The 24,164-nt window shown below is 35.4% G+C and overlaps 1 protein-coding gene across 1 annotated transcript in view; it reads right to left on the bottom strand.

The window, feature by feature from the left end:
- Window positions 1–24,164, bottom strand: part of USP34 (ubiquitin specific peptidase 34) — a 141,648-nt gene that overhangs the window by 70,157 nt on the left and 47,327 nt on the right. Inside the window, exons 9-23 of the mRNA XM_075147751.1 lie at window positions 15,063–15,144; window positions 14,876–14,968; window positions 12,494–12,619; window positions 11,942–12,071; window positions 11,315–11,350; window positions 10,778–10,908; window positions 9,615–10,231; window positions 8,930–9,144; window positions 7,043–7,158; window positions 6,832–6,959; window positions 5,586–5,675; window positions 4,648–4,743; window positions 3,425–3,507; window positions 1,911–2,065; window positions 915–1,028 (exon numbers count right to left, since the gene is read on the bottom strand). Of these exons, the coding sequence (XP_075003852.1) occupies window positions 915–1,028; window positions 1,911–2,065; window positions 3,425–3,507; window positions 4,648–4,743; window positions 5,586–5,675; window positions 6,832–6,959; window positions 7,043–7,158; window positions 8,930–9,144; window positions 9,615–10,231; window positions 10,778–10,908; window positions 11,315–11,350; window positions 11,942–12,071; window positions 12,494–12,619; window positions 14,876–14,968; window positions 15,063–15,144 (2,212 nt within the window). The remainder of the gene's footprint in view (window positions 1–914; window positions 1,029–1,910; window positions 2,066–3,424; window positions 3,508–4,647; window positions 4,744–5,585; window positions 5,676–6,831; window positions 6,960–7,042; window positions 7,159–8,929; window positions 9,145–9,614; window positions 10,232–10,777; window positions 10,909–11,314; window positions 11,351–11,941; window positions 12,072–12,493; window positions 12,620–14,875; window positions 14,969–15,062; window positions 15,145–24,164) is intronic.

Below are 24,164 nucleotides of genomic sequence, written 5' to 3'. Positions count from 1 at the left end.
TTTTACTGGGAGTGATGCTTTTCTGACCTGAGACATTTTATTTGCCTCTTGATGCAATTACTAAAAATATCTCCATTTCTCCTCTGCTCAGGCTCTCATCACTGCACACATTAATTACTATGAAATCCTAACTTTCACAGAAATATTTCATACTTTGAAGCATGAGGAGAACTGGTTAAAATTCAAAAGAGTGAATTTTCATTTTTGACAAACAGCAATACTTTTAAACGAAGCCTCAAAACCACAACTATTATTGGTATTCATTGCAAGAATAGAAATTTTAATAAAAAATTGCCTCAAATCAATTCACAGAAAAATATCTTTTATATATAATTTTATTTCTAAGATAGTTTCTCTGTATAAAAAACTACAGAAGAAAAATTTCTAAAGCACATCATATGGAAACTGAGTCACATTTTACAACAGATTTCTAGTCAGAATTAAATATGCCCAATAAAATGTCATCTGAATCTTCTTATTTATAAAAGCAAATGTTACAAACCCATTCTTTAAACACAATAGTGAATGCAGTTCAGTTATGCTAAGAATGTGATAAATTGCACAAAGATACGCAGGCAACAGGTATCATTTTCTTTGTGGTTTCCTATCTACCCCTAGAGACAAAAGCCAGATGTGCTCAAAGTCATGAGGGAAGGTCAGGATCATTGGCCTCTTTTATTTCCATTTCACTGTCCCACATTTGGAACTTTTGAGTCCTGAGCTTCCTCAAGAACTCTCCTCAAGGCAGAAATCTGTACGGATCCCACCACTACAGGCTGTGACATTACTATCTCAAACCAGTAAACAATATTCAAGACAATAAGTTCTCAAGAGATATGCTATTGCAGACAAGTAATTTAACTTTCCCCTTCCCTCAGAAAGAAGAAAAACATGAGCACAGAATCTAGGCTTACCTCTGAGTTTGAGCCACCATCATATGCACTAGTAGCCAATCGAGCCAAATTACACAAATGCTGGAAGAGGTTTAGGCCAGTCATACTAATAGTTTCAGGTTTTAGTTGTGGCATCTAAATAAAATAAATGCACGTTAGTATGGAAAAAAAATTCCATGATGGAATGGATAGCAATTACAGGGTATTCATTTCATTAGCATAGAAAAATGTCATTGTTACTACCAATCATATTTGAATGTTGTACGGTCAATTAAAATTTATTCTTGCAAAAGATCACACTCTGATTTTTATATACAATACAAAAAATCAGCTATAATTGGCTTAAACAAACCTCTTTTCCCTACTGCTGATTTGGACCGTAACAGTGCAGAGGGAACAAAAATTATTATTGTAACATTAGCTGCTTAACTTATCAACAGCAGGATAATTTGTTAGCATACATGACGAGTCCATTCAAAAAACTCATATGCTTATAAAACTAGACAAAAAACTGTGTAACCTTGAAAAAGAACTAGACTACATTAATTATTGCACAATCTATCCATTTTGTAATGTCGTCGGTCGAAATGAATGGGACCCTTGCAAAAAGCTCTACTGCTGCATGTTCTTATTTTCAGTGGATGTATTGATGAGATTTATATGCCACTCCCAAAAAGAAGAAAACTCATTTTTTCAGTCAGGTAGGTAAGAAAGAAAAGTATAGTTTTGGGTGGCTTTTATTTCCAAATTGAAATGAAGGGCTAGATAGCTTCAGATACAGCACACAGGCTCTTTGCAAAGAAACACTCAAGTAAATACTAGTGTGAAAAGAATTCAGCCAATCTGCTCCCCTCTTCCCTCCAAGCAGAAAAAAATCACTGCATGACAAGTGGGGCCCTCCCAGACTACTGAAGACATATTTTTCACAGAAACAATTTTAAGTATGTTAAATAGTGCTGATACAGTAAGAAACACTTTTATTAGAATTAATAAGGTTGCAATTAACTCTCTACGTACCTTTTCCAAAAAAAGATGCTTGTAAGTCTCCATACCCATAGCATGCTGATCTTTACTTCGTACTTGATTTAAAAACCAGTGTAGTGCATCATCATAACATTCAGAATCTTCTACTAAGCAGTGCCACAGTATGTCCACTTGTTCTAAACTCAACCCTAAAATTAGGGAAGTATTTTTAACTACTCCTTTATAACATCAAATATATAGCAATATTCTACAAAACCCAAGAATACATACAGAAAAATCAGAATAGTTTTTGTCAGGACAAGAAGTTTTTGGAAAGAACAAAAGAAAAATGCACCACCTACCAGTTGGGAATCATACACTTTTCCCCTTTTAAAGCTGGCAATCAGCTACAGTTTTTGGTCATTAATGCTGTCATTTGTTACTAAACCAATGAGTAGCGTGGGCTGACCTGAGATCTCGTACCAAACAGCAGGTTGTTTCTCAGTTCATAAATAATTATTGGGCACAACCTGGAGTCCAGCTTTGAGCTGGGTATTAAGACCGTGGCTGAAAATAGTATTTCTGTAACTATTTCACTGTTATTCCTTTCAAGAAAACTGTAGGTTTATTTTCTTAGTTGGCATACAAACATTTGTGATCCCAACAAATTTCTTTAAAAAGAATTGTGGCTATCCTATCAACAATAGCAAATACAGTGTTACAAGGTTTGTTTTTTTTTTCTCTTGGCTACAGATATTCTCATTCCTTCCTGTACTCTACTCATGACCAAAGGGACAAGCATTGTATGCCAACTTTGACTACCTATAATGAGACTACCCAAATGACTCCTCCCTTCAGTTGTTTTAATAAATGACCTCAATATACAATCAACTGAAAGTCTGTACAGAGCTGATGCTGAGACAACACTGAAGGCTACTAGTTTACAAGAGCTTAAGAAGAGAGCAGCCAAAACAATTTATGGAAGGGAAAACCACCAAGGGTTACTAAAACCACAGGAAATTATGTTCAACTTCGAATTCCATCAGCCACATCAAAAGATTTCTATTTTTAACCTTGTAGAGTGAAAAGATTTCAGCATCTGTACAGATCAACTATCATACAGAATACCACTTTCACAAAAGACCCTACAGGGAGTGTAAACCAATTTCTGACAGTATTAAAATATAAAGAATTGCTCCTTTTTGGTATCACAACTTACTTACGGTGCACTCCAGGAAAAGATCTCTGGGAACATCATGGACATGAACCAAAACCCACAAACACAGAATATATTATCCTCATTTCAGTAATTACTCAATCCTAATATTTAGAAAAACTGAAGCACAGAGGACATAAAAATTTGTTCTCACAGAACTGCGATAGAATCTAAACTCCAGTGTTGGTTCTGTGCTTTCGTCAAAAAATCTTCCTTCTTTTGAAACACTATCAGAGGTTATTTAAAATTTTACCTGTTTAAAATATTATATTTATATATAACATTGATTACTAAGAACTATGTGAGCATTACTATGAGGTGCTTCTCCCATAAGGTAACCTCAAATACTTACTGAAATGATCTGGTGATCCTAGAGTTGAAAACACGCATGTCAGGAATTGAAGACGAACCTGAACTTCTGCACTGTGGCTGTATCTAAAATTTAAATTTGTATAAAACCGGAAGTTCATTTAATTTTTTATTGTCATAACTATTTTCCCCACTCATACACGTGCTTCTTAAAAGCATAAATAATTTTTTCTTCTATGTTTCTCTCTGAACTTTTAGTTCAGTATATAGTCTAGACTCCAGTTGTATGGATTACAGAACCACACCGAACAAGTGGAATGACACACCAGTCATTACTAGATAAGGTACTTTTTCTGTTGGTTTTTTTGGGGGGATGGGAGGGGAGGGTGTTTGGCATACAGTCCAAGTGCATCATTTTGTCATTAGCACCTTACAGGATCTGACCTTAATTTTTTCCCTAACTTGTAAAATGCTGGTATTTCTACTCTGAATTTCCGATCCCAGGTGATACGCACTCTTTATAAAAATATTTTCATATATTTTTATATAAAAATATTAACTTTATTTCTATTTATAAGATAGAAGCTTAATGGCCAAAGGAGCAGAACAACGTATTGCTTTACCTGAATTTAAAGCAATTCATCCCACTTTCAAACAGCTTTTGAAGTAATTTCTCACTAGAGCAATGTCCAATATAAAGATGTATGATGAAGTAAAAATTTGACCCATAAATAGCAACATTTTTCAATTGTGGATGCCCACATTTACATACTGACTTTGACATTTGTCAAAACATGAATAGTCTATTCCTCCGGGATTGGGAAGCTAGAAATTGTGTCACTTGTGCGTATACACCTAATTTTAATCATACAGATTGGGAAGTGCGGATGAATGTGTGAAACAGAAAAAAAACTACTGCAGAGGTTAATGATGGCAGATTTTAAAAATGAAACATTTGAATAGTTTTATGATATAAAATCACTTTAAATTGATTTGAATATATAAAATCTTCATGCTTTATTTGTAAACAAATATTCAACATAATGTCTAACAAAAATGACACAGGAGTTGTTGTGTGTTTTTTTTAAGGAAAAGGAAGCTATTTAAAATGTTATTATTTTTACAGACCTTTGTCTCCCTAAGCGTGTAATGTCCCTATAGAAAGTATTTACTTATAAGAACACATCAGAAGGACCGGAAGAAAAGCAGAAAAGAAACGTTTAAAAGCATAAAATATCAAACACTCAAAGTCAGTTGTGTACTTACAATGCATGTTTATGTCGTCCTTCCCTGACTGCCTGAATGTAGTGTACCAAATTATCAAAGAAAAGTTTCATCATATTAAGTTCCTTTTCTGCCCACCTGTGTCAATTTAAAGGGCAGAAAGTATTATAGTTTGCCTAAAAAGATCAAAAAAGCTACAGAAATTAGAAAGCTATTACAGGAAAATTGCATACACATAAAACCAAAGTAAACATTCCATTTTCCATCTACCATGAATTCAGGAGTATTTTCCAGTACAGTACACTCTTCTTCCTTTTCATTGTCACTATTTTCAGGCATAGGACTGACAGAGAACCCTCCCTTCTGAGACCATGAAAACTGTTCCTAAATGCCCTAATTCAGAAAAAGTCTGAGCCAAAACTCAGAACTGGGCATATATTTAAATGACCTGTCAAAAAAGCCAAGAAAAATTGCTGATAATCACTGTAATCTTTCCGAGAAGTTCCGGTAATCCGTTCTCTATATTTAGACCAGCTAGCTATATAGTTTGTTCTAGTAAGGAATGCTATACTATATATCTTCACATTTTAAAGGTTTTCTTATAAACCAAATCTTTTATTACTGAGAAGCATCTGATATACATTCAGAACAGAATGACATAACATCAAGTTATTACAACCTTTTACAATATACTATTACTGGATGTCTAGAACTGTCTGCAAGTCCTTTGGGATTTAAAGGATGGAGATTAAAAAAAAATATAAATTAGTCTTCACCTCAGTTACGACAGTAGTGCATATTATGAAGAAATCTAGGCCTGAGTGATTAGACAAGCTCATACAACTAGGCCAGACAACAGACAGATGATAACCTTAGGTCATTATTAATTTGGACCACACTAAAGGCACAAGCCTTGCAGCAGTCCCCTAAATGTCATCACTTCTGTTGGTTTAGTCTGTTGGGGACAGGGGGCTACTTACATTGTTATCCAATGTGTATCATAACTGCTCCCAAATTGTTGAAACGTACCAAACAGTTTTGGAAGAAGACGAAGTGAAACTACTACTGATCTAAAGGAGAAAGAGAGAAATGACGACAATATGTGATTGTTATAAAATTAAAATAGTCAATTTTAAAATTACTTTGAGAAGCTAAGGTTCAGCGAGCAAACAGGCTAACTGAAAGCACTGGAAATATCCATGTGAAGTTTACCATCATGTCAGCCAATTAGTTTTCTGAATCTGAACTACACATACTTCAAACTCTTTACTCGTAATACCTTGGACACACAGCTGTTGGATAAGTATAAAAATAAAACAGTATACATTTTTCGTATTAAAAGTTATTTAAATTTCAAAAGAGAAATTCTTATTTTTGAGTTTCATAATGCTTATCTTTTGAAGTTTCAGCAAAATGAGTATGGTTTTTCTACAAACAGATGACATAGGAGAAATAAATCCGCCTCAAATTCATTATAGACACAAGTAGGTGTGTATTGTAAGACAACTATCTAGGAAAACTCAAGAAGTGCATAAACCACATGTCATGGAACTTGTGTATCAGTGATAAGTATCTTCACTTTTCTTTTATTAATTAAGATCTCAGTATACTTGTAACTCATCTCACAAATACAGTTCTTAGCAAAAAGGTAACAACATAATGATTCAGGTAATGTCCAGCCATTGATTGGTTATATCAACAAAATAAATTCCACTTTTGCCAGTCTTCAAACTGTACAGTCTCACAGCTTGGGCTGGTATTAAAACAAGTTATGTGAGGTCAAGGTATTACTTCTACCTCCAACTGCTTCTTCACAGAAATTAAACCTCACAACAGACTTGGTGGAAAAGAACTTGTCTGTTCCTCAGCCACTTGCATGTAAAATCTAAATATTCAATTCAAAATGCTTATGCTAAGGCACTTGACCTTGCATTCAACTGGCTAAGATGTGGACCCAATTTTACCAACTGGTAGGAAGGCAGTAACCTCTGACAGAAGGGAGAACAGACAAATGCAACAAGATGAGAAATTCAGGACACTGATAGAATAGAAAAACGGAACATCAGATACATCCATCACACCTTGAAAACTATTTTTATACTTTTGCTTCTGTGTGGTTTAACTTGTCTTCCTGCAAAATTAAATAAGTGTTACAGTCAACTTGGATTTCCTGTATGTTGCAAAAATAGATAAATGTAAAAACAGATAATTTATGATTTAAGTTACCTGTTGTTTGCTAAATTTTCTAAGCAGCCTTCAATAAATCTCATTCGAATCTGTCTGTCAGTGAACCAGCATACTAAAGAACAGAGCAGCTTCTCTGCTTCATTTATTAACCCTTCAGAGAGATGAATCTACAGCAAGTAGAAAGAAAGGTCATTGAATAGTATGTATTTATTTTCTTTTAAAAAATATTATTTTCTGGTATTCAACTTACTGCATCTTCATCCTGGACCAGATCCCACAAAAGGGTATTTCCTTTCTTACAAACATTATCCAAATTAATGTCCGTCACCGCATTGCTATTATATTGATGTTTATGAACTGCTGGTCCTGAACAAAATATAAAGACCGTTATTGAATAAATAGAAGGAACTATCTAATCTGAACATTATTCCCTAAGTGCATGAACAACAACATGCTTTATTTGTAAACTTGGCTATTTTAAAGTGCATACAATAACATTGTAATTGCAGCCTTTTTCCACATATTGGTTCTTAAAAGAAGACAAAATGTTACGACCATACAAGAAGTCAACAGGACAGTTAAGCCAATATTTACACTGGTTTTGGCTAATGGCAAGGTGCAACAAAAACAGTACTTAAGAACTGCAGATGCAGGTGCAATTGCTTTTCAATTAAATTAGATTTAATTCATAGTGTAACTAAAATATTTCTAAGTCTTTCTGTAGTGCTGTGGTCCGAAGGGAGGTATCTTTATAACCACCATGGCTGGAAAGCAAGAAGGAAACACATTTCAATAAATTCCCCTCATACTGCATGATCTCCTATATCTAACTAAAAAACAGGAAAAACAAACACCATTTTTTATATACGATAGGGTATCAAAATGCATGATTTTAGAAACTCATCATGTTTTCATAAACACTGATAGACATTTTTCTTCTTCTATGTGGCCACAGCTGGCACCATTCATTTATCTACTATTTGATACTATTTTCATGTAACAGCAAAGTCAAGTAGAAAATTTAGATTGCGTGCAGAACACTGTAATTATTTGCACGTGCAAAACTAGGAGTGTCAAAAATAATCTGCACTGAAGGCCTCATGCTCAAACAATAATTTGGATCTTCAGTAGGATGTGTAATATCTATGGAAAATATTGAAAAAATATGCTGATTTACAGCATGTTTTAACTACAAAGTTTTAGTAGTTTATTCAACTCTGTAGTAGAAAAAAATCCTTCCAAATTTTCAATGTCAGGCTGAAATTATAATTCAGTTCCACATAGCAAGAGATGTTAAGCCTGAAGAAAAAAGGGACTTCTTACTCAACTGTGTTTCAGGAAAAGATATAAATAGTACTGGTTTTACTCTTGGCTGGAAGATGGCAAACTTGCTTCTGCCAGACCAGCGAAGAAAAATGTCAAACCGAAGAAAAATGTCAAACCTTCACTAACCATACCCTCCATTATATTTAAAAGGAGGATAAAACAGAAAATAAAGCTGCCACAATAGCATATAGAAAGATGACATAATTCTTGAGAAGTGTTTTAGTAGCATCTTAAATTGCACCCTGAAGTAAACTAGAAGATTTGGCAGTGTAAGATGAAATAGCATAAAATATCCTTTAAGGCAAGCTCCCTAATATCAAGATATCAAGTTATATTTTAACTCATTTTTCCAAAATTATCCTCTGTACAGCCCATTATGGTTAATTCATTTAAGATGACAAATGTACGGAATCACAATAAGATCCACCCACCAGAAGAAAAATCGCATAAGGTTTCAGAGAGAAAAAAAAAAAAATCTCACATTTCAGTACCACCTTTCTTTTTACTTTAATAACTGATTAGAAAAAACATTTGCTAGGCTCTTTAGTGCCTTTATTTGTTTTGCATTAAAAGCTCCAGAAGAAATGGGAGAGGCAAAATGTAAAAAAGGTAAACACAGCTACACCTAATGTGATACAAAAATGAATCTCTTGGAGAAACAGTAAAATCTCAGTAGTCACCATAGTTTCTTTGGGAAAATACACAGGTATGCTTAAAATAATTTGATTATTTTTGAAATACATAAATTTGAAATTATCTAAAACCGAGTTAGAAGTACAATGTTTTTCTGTTTTGTTTTTACCACTCTTACCTTGACTAAGATGTTCATGATAGATAGAGGCAAGGTTAGGAAGGTGCTGCTGAAGATGAGATGTTAGCTCAGCATGTGAATTAATCTGTACAAGCTCTTCTTCACAGCCAGACTCTTCCCCATCAAAATCAGCCATATTTTTCTCTGATTTTGCACTGACTTGGGAACTACTGCAACTAACATCATCTGCACTTAGCATATCATCAACCATATGCCTAGAAAAGAAGAATATTAGAATGGACAATATCAAAGAGAAAGTTTTTTACAGCAGACTACAAGTGAGTAGACATCTCCCTAAAGCTAACGTCAGGATGAAACATCTGTCTGAACAGCAGACCTTCATATGAATTTGAAAAACAATTACAGATAAATTGAAGGTCTCACTATCATGATGATTGTGTTGACTTCTTTAATGTTAACTAAATACAGCATTTTCCAAAACAATTGTAACATTTTGTTAAATGTTGTCTTATTTATTCAGTACAAAAACTTTACAAAAAACTTTAATCAGATGTTAACAAAACAGATTACTGTGTAACTACCTGCAATAACTATCACCTCTGTTAGACAAAATGATCTTGAACTATAGCAAAATGTCCATACAAATTTCTGCCCAAACTGAGTATTTTACGACCACTTTTAATTCTGTTATAGAAGGAATCAGAAGAAATGTCAAGCTACCTACCCGTCATGGTGATGGTGGTGGTGGTGGTGGTGGTGATGATGCTGTGGCCCAATGAATTGTCGACAGTTAAATAATTCATTTCCAATAGTTTCCCCAAGGAAGTCCCCTGTGTGAGTTATACAAGAATCTTGAGACCCTTGTGAAATGTGAGCAGTGCTCATTTCCCCTGTCATATCATGTTCTGCATCCTCAGCATGAGAACAAGGATCTAGCATTCTAATTCGATTATCCACCGGTGTCACAGAGTCAGTGTTAAAAACATGGTCCTTTCCTGCCCCATTATTTGCACCACTCCTCTCCGACGCCCCTTGTGAATCTCCCAGACAAATGCCTGTTTGTGATTCCAGTTTCCTGCTTCGTAGATCTGTGCTCCTACTGCTTTTCTGGGGATTATGACTCCTATCTTCTTCCTCTTCATCCTCCTCCTCTTTGAGAGCTTCAATATCTGCAATGTCTTCAGACTGCACCTCGCTGCCAGGGCTTCCAGCAGACTGGCTTGCATGACTGGAGTTAGCCTCATTACTGGATCCATCACTGTGGCCACTGCTACTACCAGGACCACTACTGCCATCCTCACCACTGTTGGCTGTCTCATCAGAGCTCCCTTGCATGGATTCCTGAAATAATTGTATTTTTTTTTGAATTGGTGGGAAAATAAAACTCCACTGAAAATACATAATGAACATCATCATCATTCAAACACCATTCTTCGTTTATGAGGAAATGTGTCAAATCTGTAAATTTTCATTCATTCGTTCTCAATTTGGTTGCCAGTGACAAAATGCTCTGAGCAAGATTCAGATTTAATAATTTAATTTTTGCATTACCTTATTTGTAACAGGGTATATGTGCAGGCTTTGCACATACAGAGAGCGACAGTGTGACACAAACAATATGTCATGCAATCCCTTACTGAAATACAATTTAAATGCAAGGAGGTGTTTTCTTTGTAGTGCACTTGTTCATAGGCAAGGTACAATATATTCTGTGTAAACTTTACAGAATATAAGTAAAGATTTTCGCTATCCACTATCCTGCTGCAGGTAAGCATACAGGCTATGTACCTGTTCAGGTTTTGAAACGATTACAGAAAAAAATTATTTCCGTAGCTAATAATAGGCAACTCAGCAACAAAATTCACAGACTAAGATTTACACTCTTACCTCTGTATCTGAAAGTCGCTGCTGTACATGTTTTGTTCTGTTAATAAGTTGTTCCTCCATTTCAATATCACTGCCTCCACTCTGATGGGTGTCACTGTTGTCACTACTTTGAGGGCTTGCTGCTGGTGACCCTAGTTCAAAACCACATTTCCCAGTTACTTTGTGATATATATTAATTGGAATGTAACAGCATTACAAAAAACTGCCTCAAATGTTGAACTCAACAGCATTCTTCCTGCGAACAGTTGAACAAGGGACATAACTCAAACAACCTGTGTACTAAACACTAAAAATTCTTTTTAGAACACTGAGCATTTTACTACAAAATTTGTATTCTGATATCTCTTCTTGCCAGTATATAGCACAGCTATATGAATTTCCTAGATTCTACATGAAATATAATTTTCATTTGACTTCTCATAAAAACAGAATTTCAAACTTTTACTACTTTTTCCTCTATTCAAATTCGATAGCTGTAGAAAAACACTGTAGTATCAAACATATCAGATTGTGGTGTACTTCTAAAACTATACTTACAAGGTGAAGGGGCTGCTCTTCTGAGCTCCTCTTCTTCTGAAGGAAAAAAGCAGGATGGAAAAATAAGTGACTAAAAATCTTTTTGTCAGCATATAGTTGTCCATGATTCATAAAAATCAGCAGTAAGAAAAGAAAGGGAAACTACAGTAAAATGGCTTGGCAGCACCTTTAGTAATGACTGTGGGAAAATACACAGTCAAGTTGAAAAAAACCCAGAAATAGCATGTAATATCAAAAACTAGATAAAAATTAGATAAGCTTTTGTAAGATTTTATATAGCTATGTAAGTTACAGATGTTCAGCTGAACAAGAAGAGTTAACAGATGAGTTATGGACCATCCTCTGAATTAAAAAAACCAAAAACCAAAAACCAAAAAAACACCAAAAATACATACTATTTTAGATATACAAACAGAATTGATCTGAAATAGAAAGCTTTCCAAACACGCTCACCAAGTTTTAATGCTTTCGTTTTTATCCTCAACTTCTGCTTGAAAAATATGCCAGCATGACACTTTTTAAACATACTTCAAGTAAAAACTTCTATACATCCTTTTTGTCCAAAGTCAACAAGGAGACTATGAAAATTAAAAATTTAACTACCAGATCTACTGGAAAACCACGTACCTTTTTTGTTTCCCATGGGCAGATTGGTACTCAGTAAAGATGCAAAAGAGCTTTGTTTTGACAGCTGAGCCTTAGCTGCTAGTGCATTATTCCACAGTGCTTTTATAAGCATTGATGCCAAATACAAGGTCTATAAACAAAACGAGATAACAGTGCCATTAAGAACTAGTAGGTTTTGTATGCAAAGATCCACTATTAATCTTTCTATATGCCAATATTACAGTTCACCAAAATAAACTCATCAAAATAAATGAATGCACAAAATAATGTTGTGTGAAACACTTTTTAACTTCAGACGTGAAGTTAAAATCTTCTATCAGTGGTTATGCAGTCTTTAAAAATCTCTGAAAAAGATTATAATTCAAAAGCCAGAAGAGGCCTACATGAAGAAATATGACAACTTTACTCATATAGTTTCCTCTCTTATGCATTAATGAGTATTACTTTTACATGCATTCCTTTAAAAAGACAAAGACAAATCCATAATGCTTGTTCAATATACTAACATAATTTCTTTTCTCATTACAGTGATTTTGTTCACCTTGTCTTTACCTGTTCAGTGTGAGCACTTGGATGAAGAGTTGAGACTAGGTTAAGAAGATGTCTAAGTGGGACAGGGTCCAAGTTTTTGATCAAAGAAGGAAACAAATCATGTATGTAACGACTGCAATGCTTTAGCTACAAAGTACAAACAGAGAAGATAAGAGGAACAGCAAAATAAACTTTAAAAAAAAATTCAAAGATTGATAAAATTGCAGCAATTAAACAACATCTTTGCGCAAATTCCCGGGAAGCACTTGTCCAATAATTCCAAACTACATCAGACTTGCAATTTTGACTAAACTTAATCTTTATATTGTAAAGCATATAAAGCTTAGTGAAATCAAATGTAGCAGTATCTTCCTTAGTTTTAGTTCTAGGAGATCTGGTGAAAAGAAGAACTGGAAGTTTATTTTGCATTTTAACTTAAATGTAACTTCCAAAATATTAGTGTATATGCTAAAACCTGAGGGAAATAATATTTGCAATGATTACTTTATTAGCTGTGGTAAATACAGATAAAGACATTAGAGGCTAATATGAGACTGAGAGAACAGACTGTGTGAACTGTGTGAGGATTATTTATAATTCTTTTGTCTTTCCAATAGTGGATGTCAAAAAATATGACAACGTGTTTAGCTAACTACTCTATTTACACATTAAAGTGACAGTGCTCCTAGATGTTTCCTCTTAGGTTAAATGCTGCTTTTCATAGTCACTCAAAGGGTTTCATTATGTTTGTAAGGATGTTGATATTCAAAAAATAAAATAATGGTTACAGGAAGCTTCTAGAAAAAACATTCTTAATGTTGGTTACCACATATGCATCTCAAAAGGGTTTTTTTTTCATTCTTAATTTATTTTATTTTGCCTTCCTGGCATATAAAATATCTGTGCCAGCAGTTTATGGAGTACAGGCCATCTTTCACAGGATTCAAACTGGAATGAAATTATGTGGGTTCTATACAGGATGCATTTAACATCTTGAAATATCTGCTTCAACTCAAAGATGATAATTTTTCATCAAAAAGTTAGTTTAAAAAGTGGAAAATATATTCTTTAAGGCCTTCTATTCTTTTAGTCTAAAGGTGTCAGCCTTTTAAAAACATTAGAGGTTTAAACCTTTTACAGGAAGTAATCAGGACATACTTAATTCTGATATCAAACATATAAATTTTGAAAATATCAGTAGGTCAAAATGAATACGTGAATGGTAAAAGAATTATCACATTTGGGTGATTATATAAAGTTCTTAAAATAGTACAAAAGTACAAAAAATCCAGAGGTCTAACACTAGTGTGAATTACTGCATGCGTGAAAACATCAAGGAAGGTAAAATATTGCTTTAAAAATGTAAGTGAAATAAGTGATTATTAATTGTTCTGGTACAGAAAATTGTTGGAGCCTATTAGAGTGAATGCTGTTATAATGAGCATTTAGTAACACACCAGCTGCATGTTATAATGACAATGGACTACATAGGTTTCAGAATATGTATACAGTAGTATTTGATTGAAACAAATTAGAGAGAAGTATTGAACACATTAAAAAAAAACCATAAAATTCTAACTTGTACAAAAGCATGTTCCCTATACCTGTTCAAAAAGATCAATTTTATTTCTCTGACCTTCATTTTGAGTGTTTTTTTTTTGAAAAATTGACCCTGAAACCTTGAGGGTTTTTTCTGTTTGGTGTTTGAGGGGTTTTTTTGCTTGTTTTTTTTGTTTGGTTTGGTTTGGTTTTTTGTTTTTTTTAATAATAAAGGCAGAATGAAACCATGGAAAAACAGTTTCTACAAGAGGAAACCAAAATGTCTACTGTATTCAAATCCCCTAAATAAAAATTTCACAACCTAAAATAAAAAGCATAGCAATCCATTAAAAGTAGCAAACAAATATATCTTTCTGAAGGAAAAAAGCCTATCGAAGTTTCCAGGTTTACCAAGCAAAAAATAAAACCTCAGTGCCTTCTATAGAATTTAACACCAGCACCGTAGCACAGCTGTAAACTTCACTGCCACAATTTTCACCTGATTGTTCCTACCAGGAGTAACAGAAATGGAAGCTACAACACATAGGAGCAAGGCAATTTAGCACAACAGTGAAAATACTACATCTACCCTACAGTCCTCATCCCCAATCTTTGTGAGAACACTATGTCTTTGCTATACAACTTCATTTTTTTCTTGTATAAAAGTAGCGTAGGTGAATACTTGCATTTAATGAAATAACAGTAATTGTGGCATTTACCTAACTTAAAATATTGGTCAGCAAAACACTCAGACAGACAAGAAAAAGTAAGAAACTCAGCTTTACGAATATAAAACAAAATCAATTTGCCATTTTCTGTTTTGTTTTTTTATCAGTCCTGCAATTATAAAAATTATATATATACCTGTGCTGCAGCCCAAATACAGTCTATATGTTGAGTACTAAGTCTCCCTTCAGCTGCAAGAAAATTCAGAATCACTTGGCACTGTTTGATGATCTGCAAAGTGAGAACATATTGAGGAAAGATTTACTAGAACAAAAAATTACTCCTCCATGTTTATACTAAAAATAATAGTAAGTTTTATACAAACCTCAATATGTAAATTTGGTCCAAAAATGTGCTCAACCACATTGTTGCTGATAAGCCAGTCTGCAAGCTCTTTTGCAATTGACCTAGAGATGAAAAAGGAGTGGAAATATATGTAAAATTAATCTGCCTATAAATACACAGTCCTCTTCCCTAGCACAGCATGTCTTTCAAATTAATATCTGTAATTGTAGTAAGTGTATGAAAAAATTTTGAACACAAAGCATGCTCAACATTCATCCATCCAGGTAGGAAGCAAATGATTTCCGTATTTTTTTCTTTAGCTGGAAGACTAATGCCAGATATCAACATTTCCCACGCACCCCTCTGGATCATTAGCAAACATGTAACCAACAACTCTACCAATTTTATTAGTTAATAGAGCTCAACAGACCACCTGCAGACCACTTTCAAAGACCTCACAGGTAAGATTTTGATAAACACTGCTATTTAACCCAAGTTTATCATAAAATTCCAGAACTATTGAGTTCACAAATGTAGCTAAAGGTGGGAGTGATAGAAATTATTTTTTAAAGAAAATCACTTAAATATTTTTAGATTCTCTTGCATAAATAGCAACTCATATAGCTTTAAAAACCTATGTTTTACATGGTCATACTTACACGTAGCATACAGGTACATCAAAATTCTCATTTTGTTTCACCCATAACAACAGGGAACTTTACCCACTGCCAATACATAAGCAAGCATTCAAGGACAAGGAAACTGAATTTTCTAAAACAAAAGTTGAACTTCCAGAAAGGACTGCCCTGTCTGGAAACTAGTGCATAAGCTCCTTTTTATTCCTTCCTTTCAAGCAAACGTTTGTTTACCCAGATTTTGGCACCAGAAGCAATTAGAGGATATCACAGTATTTAAAGCACAGCCTGTAGTAGTTTAAATGGCCCTGGAATAAAAGCACTCTGTTTCATAAGAAGGAGAGGATGGGAAGGAGGGGATGTCTTAGAGGACTACAGGAAGAATTATTTTTACCACTGCTATCTGTGTCACATTTACGGTCATTATTAAAATTCCAGGATTGCCAATCTTTATCATCCACAATAAGAAAACAAGATTCTTTAGGTAAAAAGAGATTGCCTTTGCAGGTTTTCCAAACAGGATTCACTTTTCCAGGGCGTGTTGCCAGGTCTTGAATTCTTTTGAATTCCCTGATTCCTATGGATGAACTCAGCATAGTTCCTATAACTCAACACACAACTCTCCTATACTGTCCTCTTCTATTCTAATTCCAGGACATGGGGAATCAAATATTCTTATATTCTTCAAAAAAGATAGTGTTCCCGCACATTTAAGTAATAATTGGCTTGCAAGGTACAACAATTTACCAACAGTATAATTTATGGCTTATTAATAAATTAGTTCTCATACTGTAAAGTCGGTTTGACAGGGTATCTGCTCAAAGAGGGATAAAAACTGTAAGCCAGATCTGTTCCATGAAATCAAGATGTACTTCACTTCCTACAGCCTCATTTCAAAACAAAACCAACACCCAAAAACCCAAAGATGCCTACCCCAAACCAAACTTTGGAGCATGCACATTACAGACTCTTTCAGGCCTTGGATTTTTGTCTAACAAAATCTCAAGTAAGACCTTTTCACATGTGAGCTGTGATTTTGCTGATTTTACAGCTAAAGGAACTTAGTATTCATTTGAATATATGATATCAGTCTCCTTTAACAACAAACACCGCTCTAAAAAATGCTCTTATCCACCTGCCTCCATGCTGACAAGCACAAGTGACCACAGTGGCATTGCCCATATAGCTCAAGAGACTATAGCTCTGTTACTTTTCATTTTGTCAGACAGCTAGTAGACTTGATATTACAGATTCACCTTAAATCACAAGTGCCCAACCCACACTCTGAAAACTGAATGCAGCCTGCAATAAAGTTCCTTGAACTTATGGCCTATTTGCCCCCAGCTCCTTCTTATTGCGTCACATTGCTTCACCTTGCTGTGGGCAGAAGTGCTCCTGCTACATGACCAAAATACAAGCAAAAAGCCTCATAGTTTGTGTTTTGCACATATCAAAGGTAGACAGATCTGGTCACATGAGTGAACATACACCCACTAGATGCAGGAGACCTGAATGAATGCCCTTCTAGTTATGAAATGTGAAAAAAATCATTGCATATGGTCCTCTGTAAGAGGCAGAAGCCTTAACACCTGAGTCATAAGTCAATGGAGGTAATTTTGTTCCAGGACCACTTAATTTCTTCTTGGATTTGAATTTTTAAACCTGTAGCTTACAGAATGAATCCCAGATAAACACTGCGAGATTCACTAGGCGATGTTAATATGAAAGGACTGCTCAGTGTGTCTCTTCAAACCGAATACTTCTGCTAATGGCACAATGTCCATTAGCCATTGTATCCAGTCATATGTTGCATTTTAGCTACTCCAAAGAATAGAAACTCTCTTATAGAGTGAGTTCCTTCACCTTTTATTAAATGAGTATGGCAGTTTTCTTTCTCTAGTCTGCAACATCTTTTTTCTGAGAAATAATGGATTATTCTTTTGAAGGAATGCCTTTTTTAATAGATGTATTCTCAGCGGTAATAAACTCTTTATCCTACTGGTGAGCTCAACTGTGATAAAATGACATCTCAGATTTCTGAAGGTAAACATTCATTTGATATGGATTTGTTGAGGATGACCAAAAACAAGAGGATCCTTGTGAAAGGCAGAATGCAGCCTTTGTGTTTCCCAGAGAGAATTGTTCGTCCCAGAAAGTTTTGCTGAGGGCACACCAATCACTAAATACACTGCCTTTTTAAATGATGAAGCTATTACCAGCACTAAGTGCAAGGTCCTGCACCTGGGTCGGGGCAACCCCCCTGGTAACAATACAGGCTGAGGGATGGAGGGATTGAAAGCAGCCCTGCGGAGAAGGACTTGGGGGTACTGGTGGCCAAAAAGCTGGACATGACCCGACAATGTGCGCTCGCAGCCCAGAAGGCCAACTGTATCCTGGGCTGCATCAAAAGAAGCGTGGCCAGCAGGCTGAGGGAGGTGATTCTGCCCCTCTGCTCTGCTCTGGTGAGACCCCACCTGCAGTGCTGCGTCCAGCTCTGGGGCCCTCAGCGCAAGACAGACGTGGACCTGTTGGAGCGGGTCCAGAGGAGGGTCATGAAAATGATCACGGGGGTGGAACGCCTCTGCTATGAAGAAAGGCTGAGAGAGTTGGGGTTGTTCAGCCTGGAGAAGAGAAGGCTCCAGTGAGACCTTATTGTGGCCTTTCAGTACATAAAGGGGGCTTATAAGAAAGATGAGGACAACCTTTTTAGCAGGGCCTGTTGCGAGGGGGGGGATGTCCTCGTGCAGGACAAGGGGGAATGGTTTTAAACTAAAAGAGGGTAGATTTAGACTAGCTATAAGGAAGAAATTTTTTTACAATGAGGTGGTGAAACACTGGCACAGGTTGCCCAGAGAGGTGGTAGATGCCCCATCCCTGGAAACATTCAAGGTCAGGCTGGACGGGGCTCTGAGCAACGGGATCGAGTTGAAGATGTCCCTGCCCACGGCAGGGGGGTTGGACTAGATGACCTTTAAAGGTCCCTTCCAACCCAAACTATTCTATGATTTTGTTCTCTGGTATACTAAGAAATATATTTATGATAGCCGATTCAAGGATTCACCAAAGAAAGCTAATTTCGGTGTAAATGAAGTATGACTTTATTTCCTGACACTAACATTTCAGGAAAGATTTTTTTTGTCTGGCGGTTTTCCAGCTCCTTTATGAATTTCCTCACTTTCAGAGTGAACATCTTAACTCACAAGCAATTCCAGAACTTCATATAAATAAAAATAATCTGCCAGCCTATGGATAAATTAACCTACAATTTAAGATTGTATATTGTCACTTAACCCATTTTTACTTTAATAATCGTAAGAGCCCTATAGCCTTGAGAAATTTCAAACACTCTCAAGTTCATAAAAATTCACTGAGTTCTGAGTTGCCCCAAATAAGCAGGGCAACCTAGAATAACTTTTTATTAAAAGATTTGAAGTATAATTTTAAATATTTTTCAATGCGGTTTCATTTCGATTTCTAGCTATGTTAAAATTCCTTTCCTATAGTCTGTATTTTTCATAATTCAAAAGTATTTTTTCATAGAGCAATTTGCAAATTATTATATGACTACTACTATACAATATCACTACAATTCAAGCAACTTAGCAAGAACTCAATTTTCAATACAAATATGCTCAAATTTTCTTTCAAAAGAAGTTCTTCAAAAGGTTACAGAAAAATTTTCCTCTTTCATACTGAAGGAAACAGTGAGAGTGAAAAACATGCATTACGATCAAAGTAGATATGCTTTTCCCTCTAACATGAAAGTAGCAGTACAAAGAATGGTTTTACAAATTATCCAAGTCATACAGACCTTAGTAGTAAGAACATTCACCTTTCACGGATTTAGTAATTGGGATAGCAAGAGGAAAAATAATTTAAAGAACTTGATACTCTCTATGAGTATTCTGGGTGAGGGAGGGGGAGAAGAGAATGAAAAAGTAAAGGTAGCAGCTACTCTGGTTTAATTGTCTCTAAATCTTTCTCACACTGGAAATCTACACAACATATTGGGCTACCTGATCTCTAGACTTAATGAATTTCTCCCCGGACTTTTAATTTAAATTCACTGACAATTCATGTCTGTCAAAAAATAACTGTTTTACTTCCAAGAAATTAAATTCAAGCACTTTTGACACTAGTTTCCCCAGGCATTCCATGAGACTGCGGGGAAGAGTGGAAGCTATGCAGTTTCTGATATAACCTGATGTTTGAGAACTGTACTTATGAAAGGTGAGTACTAGAGCTTGAATTTTGTTCATTATTGTAAATAAATGTCGTAGTTTAACCCCAGTTGGCAACTAAGTACAACACAGCTGCTCGCTCACTCTCCCCCCCCGCAGGTGGGATGGGGGAGAGCATGGGGAAAAAAAGTGACACTCCTGAGTTGAGATAAAAACAGTTAAATAGCACAGCAAAGGAAGAGAAAATAATAATAATAATGATAAAAAAATATACAAAACAAGTGATGCACAATGCAACTGCTCACCACCCACTGCCTGATGCCCAGCCAGTCCCCGACCAGCAATCGCTGCCTCCCTGGCCAACTCCCCCCAGTTTATATTGTAAGCATGACGTCATAGGGTATGGAATACCCCTTTGACCAGTTTGGGTCAGCTGTCCTGGACATGCTCCCTCCCAGCGTCTTGTGCACCCGGCAGAGCACGGGAAGGTGAAAAGTCCTTGAATGCTGTAAACACCACTTAGCAACAACTAAAACATCAGTGTGTTATCAAGGTTATTCTCATACTAAATCCAAAACACAGCACTATACCAGTTTATGCATTGTCCTGGTAGGTCAAAGAATGCCTTTCTTTAAGAGGACTGGGTTAAAGTCCTAGAAACATTTTAATCTAAGGCTGTGATGCAATACTTGGTAGCCACATGATGACCCAGATCCAGGAACAAATCCCACAGTAAAATAAACCCCCCAAAGAAAACCGTATTTATCCAACCAGTCAATTCCCAACACAATTCACCACGCAGCTACAAAAACACACCAGCTCAGTACTGCATGAAATACAACAGCAAGTCAGCAACATCACTGAAAAATATAATGTAAAACCTTAAAAGAAAAAATGTAGAAATATAACGAGCAGCTTGCAAAGGATGAAGATTAACATTTCTTAACAAAATCACTGAAATAGCATCTACAACATAACAACGGATGGGAAACACTGATCTCAACTATTTAGGATCAGAAATGCAAAGAGGATATAGCAGGCACCTTCCCAACACACATTCAAGCACATGTTTTTGTTTACGAGCACACATTTTCTTATTTGACGCTCCAAAACCACCACTCTGACATAATCTTGAATATTTATTAAACTACTGTGTATGCCACTAGAAAGGTGTATGCCACTAAGAGGAAACATTAGTGAGCTGGTGAAAAACTTTATTACTTTTTTTTTCAGAGAAAATCTGAAAAGATCCCTGGAATGTGGAATAGAGAGAGGGAAAGAGGCATTTAAATGATGCTGCCATAAATTCAGTTGGTGAGCTTAGACAAAAATTGAGAAAGCAAGAGTTAACATGAGCTAAGAGAACAGTGGTGAAGGGAAAAAGCAATAGAAAACTTGCAGTTTAATATCTCAATAAATGAGGAAAGAGAGGGAAAAGAAAGGAGAAGAAATAGTCCAGATCTTTCTGTTCACAGGTGAAAGGAATTTTGGACACCTGAAATTACTCTGTAGGAAGCTTTTTAAGTGAGGGTAATCAAGTTTTTAAATGAGGCAGGAGGTCGACTCAGCATCAACCTGAATCCTGAAACTCAAATTCTTGGCTGCCTGCCAAGTGAAGAGCAAAACAAAATATCTCTTTACACATATTATTTCCACAAGCTGACACTGTCCTCATTAAGGAAAAACCACCACTTTTTCCTCTTGTGGTCCAAATAGCACAAAAAAAATCTTTCCCTTCCTGAAAGGCATGATCATTTTTCACTAACCGACATCAGCAAAATAGTTTTAGGAATCACTATCCAAAGACTTAAAGACTCTTCTGTTCAGTCTCATTATTTTTAGCTTCAATAGATTTCATACTGTTCAGTACCTTAGACTGCAAAGAATTTGATTCTATCTTAAGAGCCAGGAATAGCTAAATTAAAAATATATCTCTGAGGGATATTATGAAGTTGAGTCACTGAGACATTGGACATATCTAGACAATACGCATAATCAGTCACCACAAACCCTCAACCCTAGAGAAGACAGTCAAGTAAACTAAGTCTAAAAAGACATACAAATACCTACAGCTAGAAAACAGATTCCTCTGTCTTAGCTTTCTGCTGCTTTCAAGTGCAAATTGTGAAATCCAATGTTTTCATAGACAGAAGATGCTTTAGCTTGTCCTACCATGGAAAAATTTGCAACCATGCAGATAAAGGTGGGAAGCTACTTGTTGCAAAATACTTGATAATGCTTCCTAATGATGCTTCCAAACAAAAGGGAAGAGCTAGAACTAACTGATAGCTCTTTTTATAAAAAAGATACCTCCCGCAAACCCACCTTATCAAGATACAGAAGGAGAAATCCCAAAGGTTGACAGTTCCAAACGCATCTGGAAAAGTCAAAACACATAATGGGGATGACCAGACATAATGCAAAACATCTTCCTTTGTTAAACCTACAGAGGCTACAAAGGTACAAAATAAATCTTAGACTTCCTTTCTCCACTAAGGAAAGAAAATAGGAATGAAAAGCTTTCCTTTTGCTGCTCATTCAATCACTGCCAACTCCGTAAGTGCCTTCTCATCCAAAAATTTCTCATGAACAGAGTCTCTAATGAGAGGGAAGCTTTGTACTGAACAAACTGTATAAGTGAGACATTTTCCCCATCCTTCTGCACCAGCCTTTTGTGATTATTTGGCTGGAAGAAATCAGTGATTTCAAAAGATATCTGAAGATGAGCAGCAATACTTGATACTGATTTGTACCTAACTTTTCAGGTAAAACACCAGAAAAGAAGGTCTTCTTTCATGCTGCATTCCTTTCAAATGACAGGCTGTTTACAGATGCCCTTGCCAAGAAAGTAATATCCCAAATGAGAATTTGACAATTTCCTTCAGCTTTAAAATAACTCTGATGTTCTTGCATAGTACATCTGCTCTTCTGCAGGGAAATTTAAGCACCCTTCTCTTTTTCCCTTGTCGATAACTTTCCTTTTTTTACATTTGACACAGAAAATCAAACAGCTTTTTATTAGGTTTAACTGGCAGAATAACTTTTTGGTAACGTTCCTTAATTAGTTACTGCTAGTTAAAAACTATTTCATTCATAATGTGTTTCAGAAGATAAACTAACCAAGAAACACCTCAGTTTCAGATTTTCAACATGAAGGAAGGAGGCGAAGAAACAGATAAAATTGAGGTTTGGCAGTTCCAGTGTAACAATACACCATAAACTGGCAGTACGATATTGAAAATACCCCAGCCAAGCAAGCCGCCTCACATACTCAACGTGTTATGCTCCTGTAGTATTTACTTCTACTGCTACAGAACTACAGGCTTTGGAAAAAAATCAACACCTCTCCCAGGGCACAAAACATATAAATAATAATTATATATAAGTATATATTATATTAATATTATATTACAGTAATAAATGTGTGATTACATTTATTGAAATTGTGCAAATTTTTTTAAATGTACATGAGCTTAATGACATTACATTCAGGTTTCATCAGATCATAGCAAGACATGTGTCACACTTGACGAGAATTCTTTAATTTTTTTCTGACACTATGTATCAAAATTTACTTTGAAATAAATGGATAGCATGGATTCATGTTCACCTATTGATTTAGTGACAAAGGACAAGAAAAAGTTGATCACAAGTGGTTATTTGTTTTCTATTCTCAAGGTATTTTCACATCTTTATGGAAGCAAAACTGTCCTAGATTCTGATTCTTTATTTTTAAAATATCAACCTATTACCATAAATTTCACTTCAAATATTCAAGTTGTTATTTACATGAAATCTACAGTATTGTGGTCTTGACTGCTGCCAGATTTCAATAAGCAGGTGTTAAAATAAAACCATCTATAATAAAACTACCCAGACAAAAAAGCAAGCCAACTGCTATTACAGACTTCTCATTAATGAGCAAAAGATAGTGAAGAGTGGGTGTCTGTAGTGAGACAGATACGCACATGGATACAACCCCCAAGATAAATGTAAAGAGTGTATCACACCCCAAGATAAACATAAAGAGTGTATCACAAGTAAAATCCTAGATTTTACATACTTAGCCTATTATTTCAAAAGAAGAGTTATTTCAACTACCTAAAGACACACTTTTGTCTAAATTCTAGACAGTTCTAACATTAAGTTTAGAGTTACTACAAAAATCATTCATCCCATGCAGGAATCTTCTCAAAGATTTATGGGAGTCCCCTTTAGAATTGGTAAACACACCTGAATTACCAAATAAGGACTCTGAAGAAAAACAACAAATAGTTCTAAAAGCATAGGCTCACAGACTCAGTGGAAAACTAATAACAAGGCTGG

The sequence above is a fragment of the Calonectris borealis genome, chromosome 3 (assembly GCF_964195595.1).
Source record: "Calonectris borealis chromosome 3, bCalBor7.hap1.2, whole genome shotgun sequence".
Lineage (NCBI taxonomy): Eukaryota > Metazoa > Chordata > Aves > Procellariiformes > Procellariidae > Calonectris > Calonectris borealis.
This window is presented reverse-complemented; position numbering and strand designations above follow the sequence as displayed.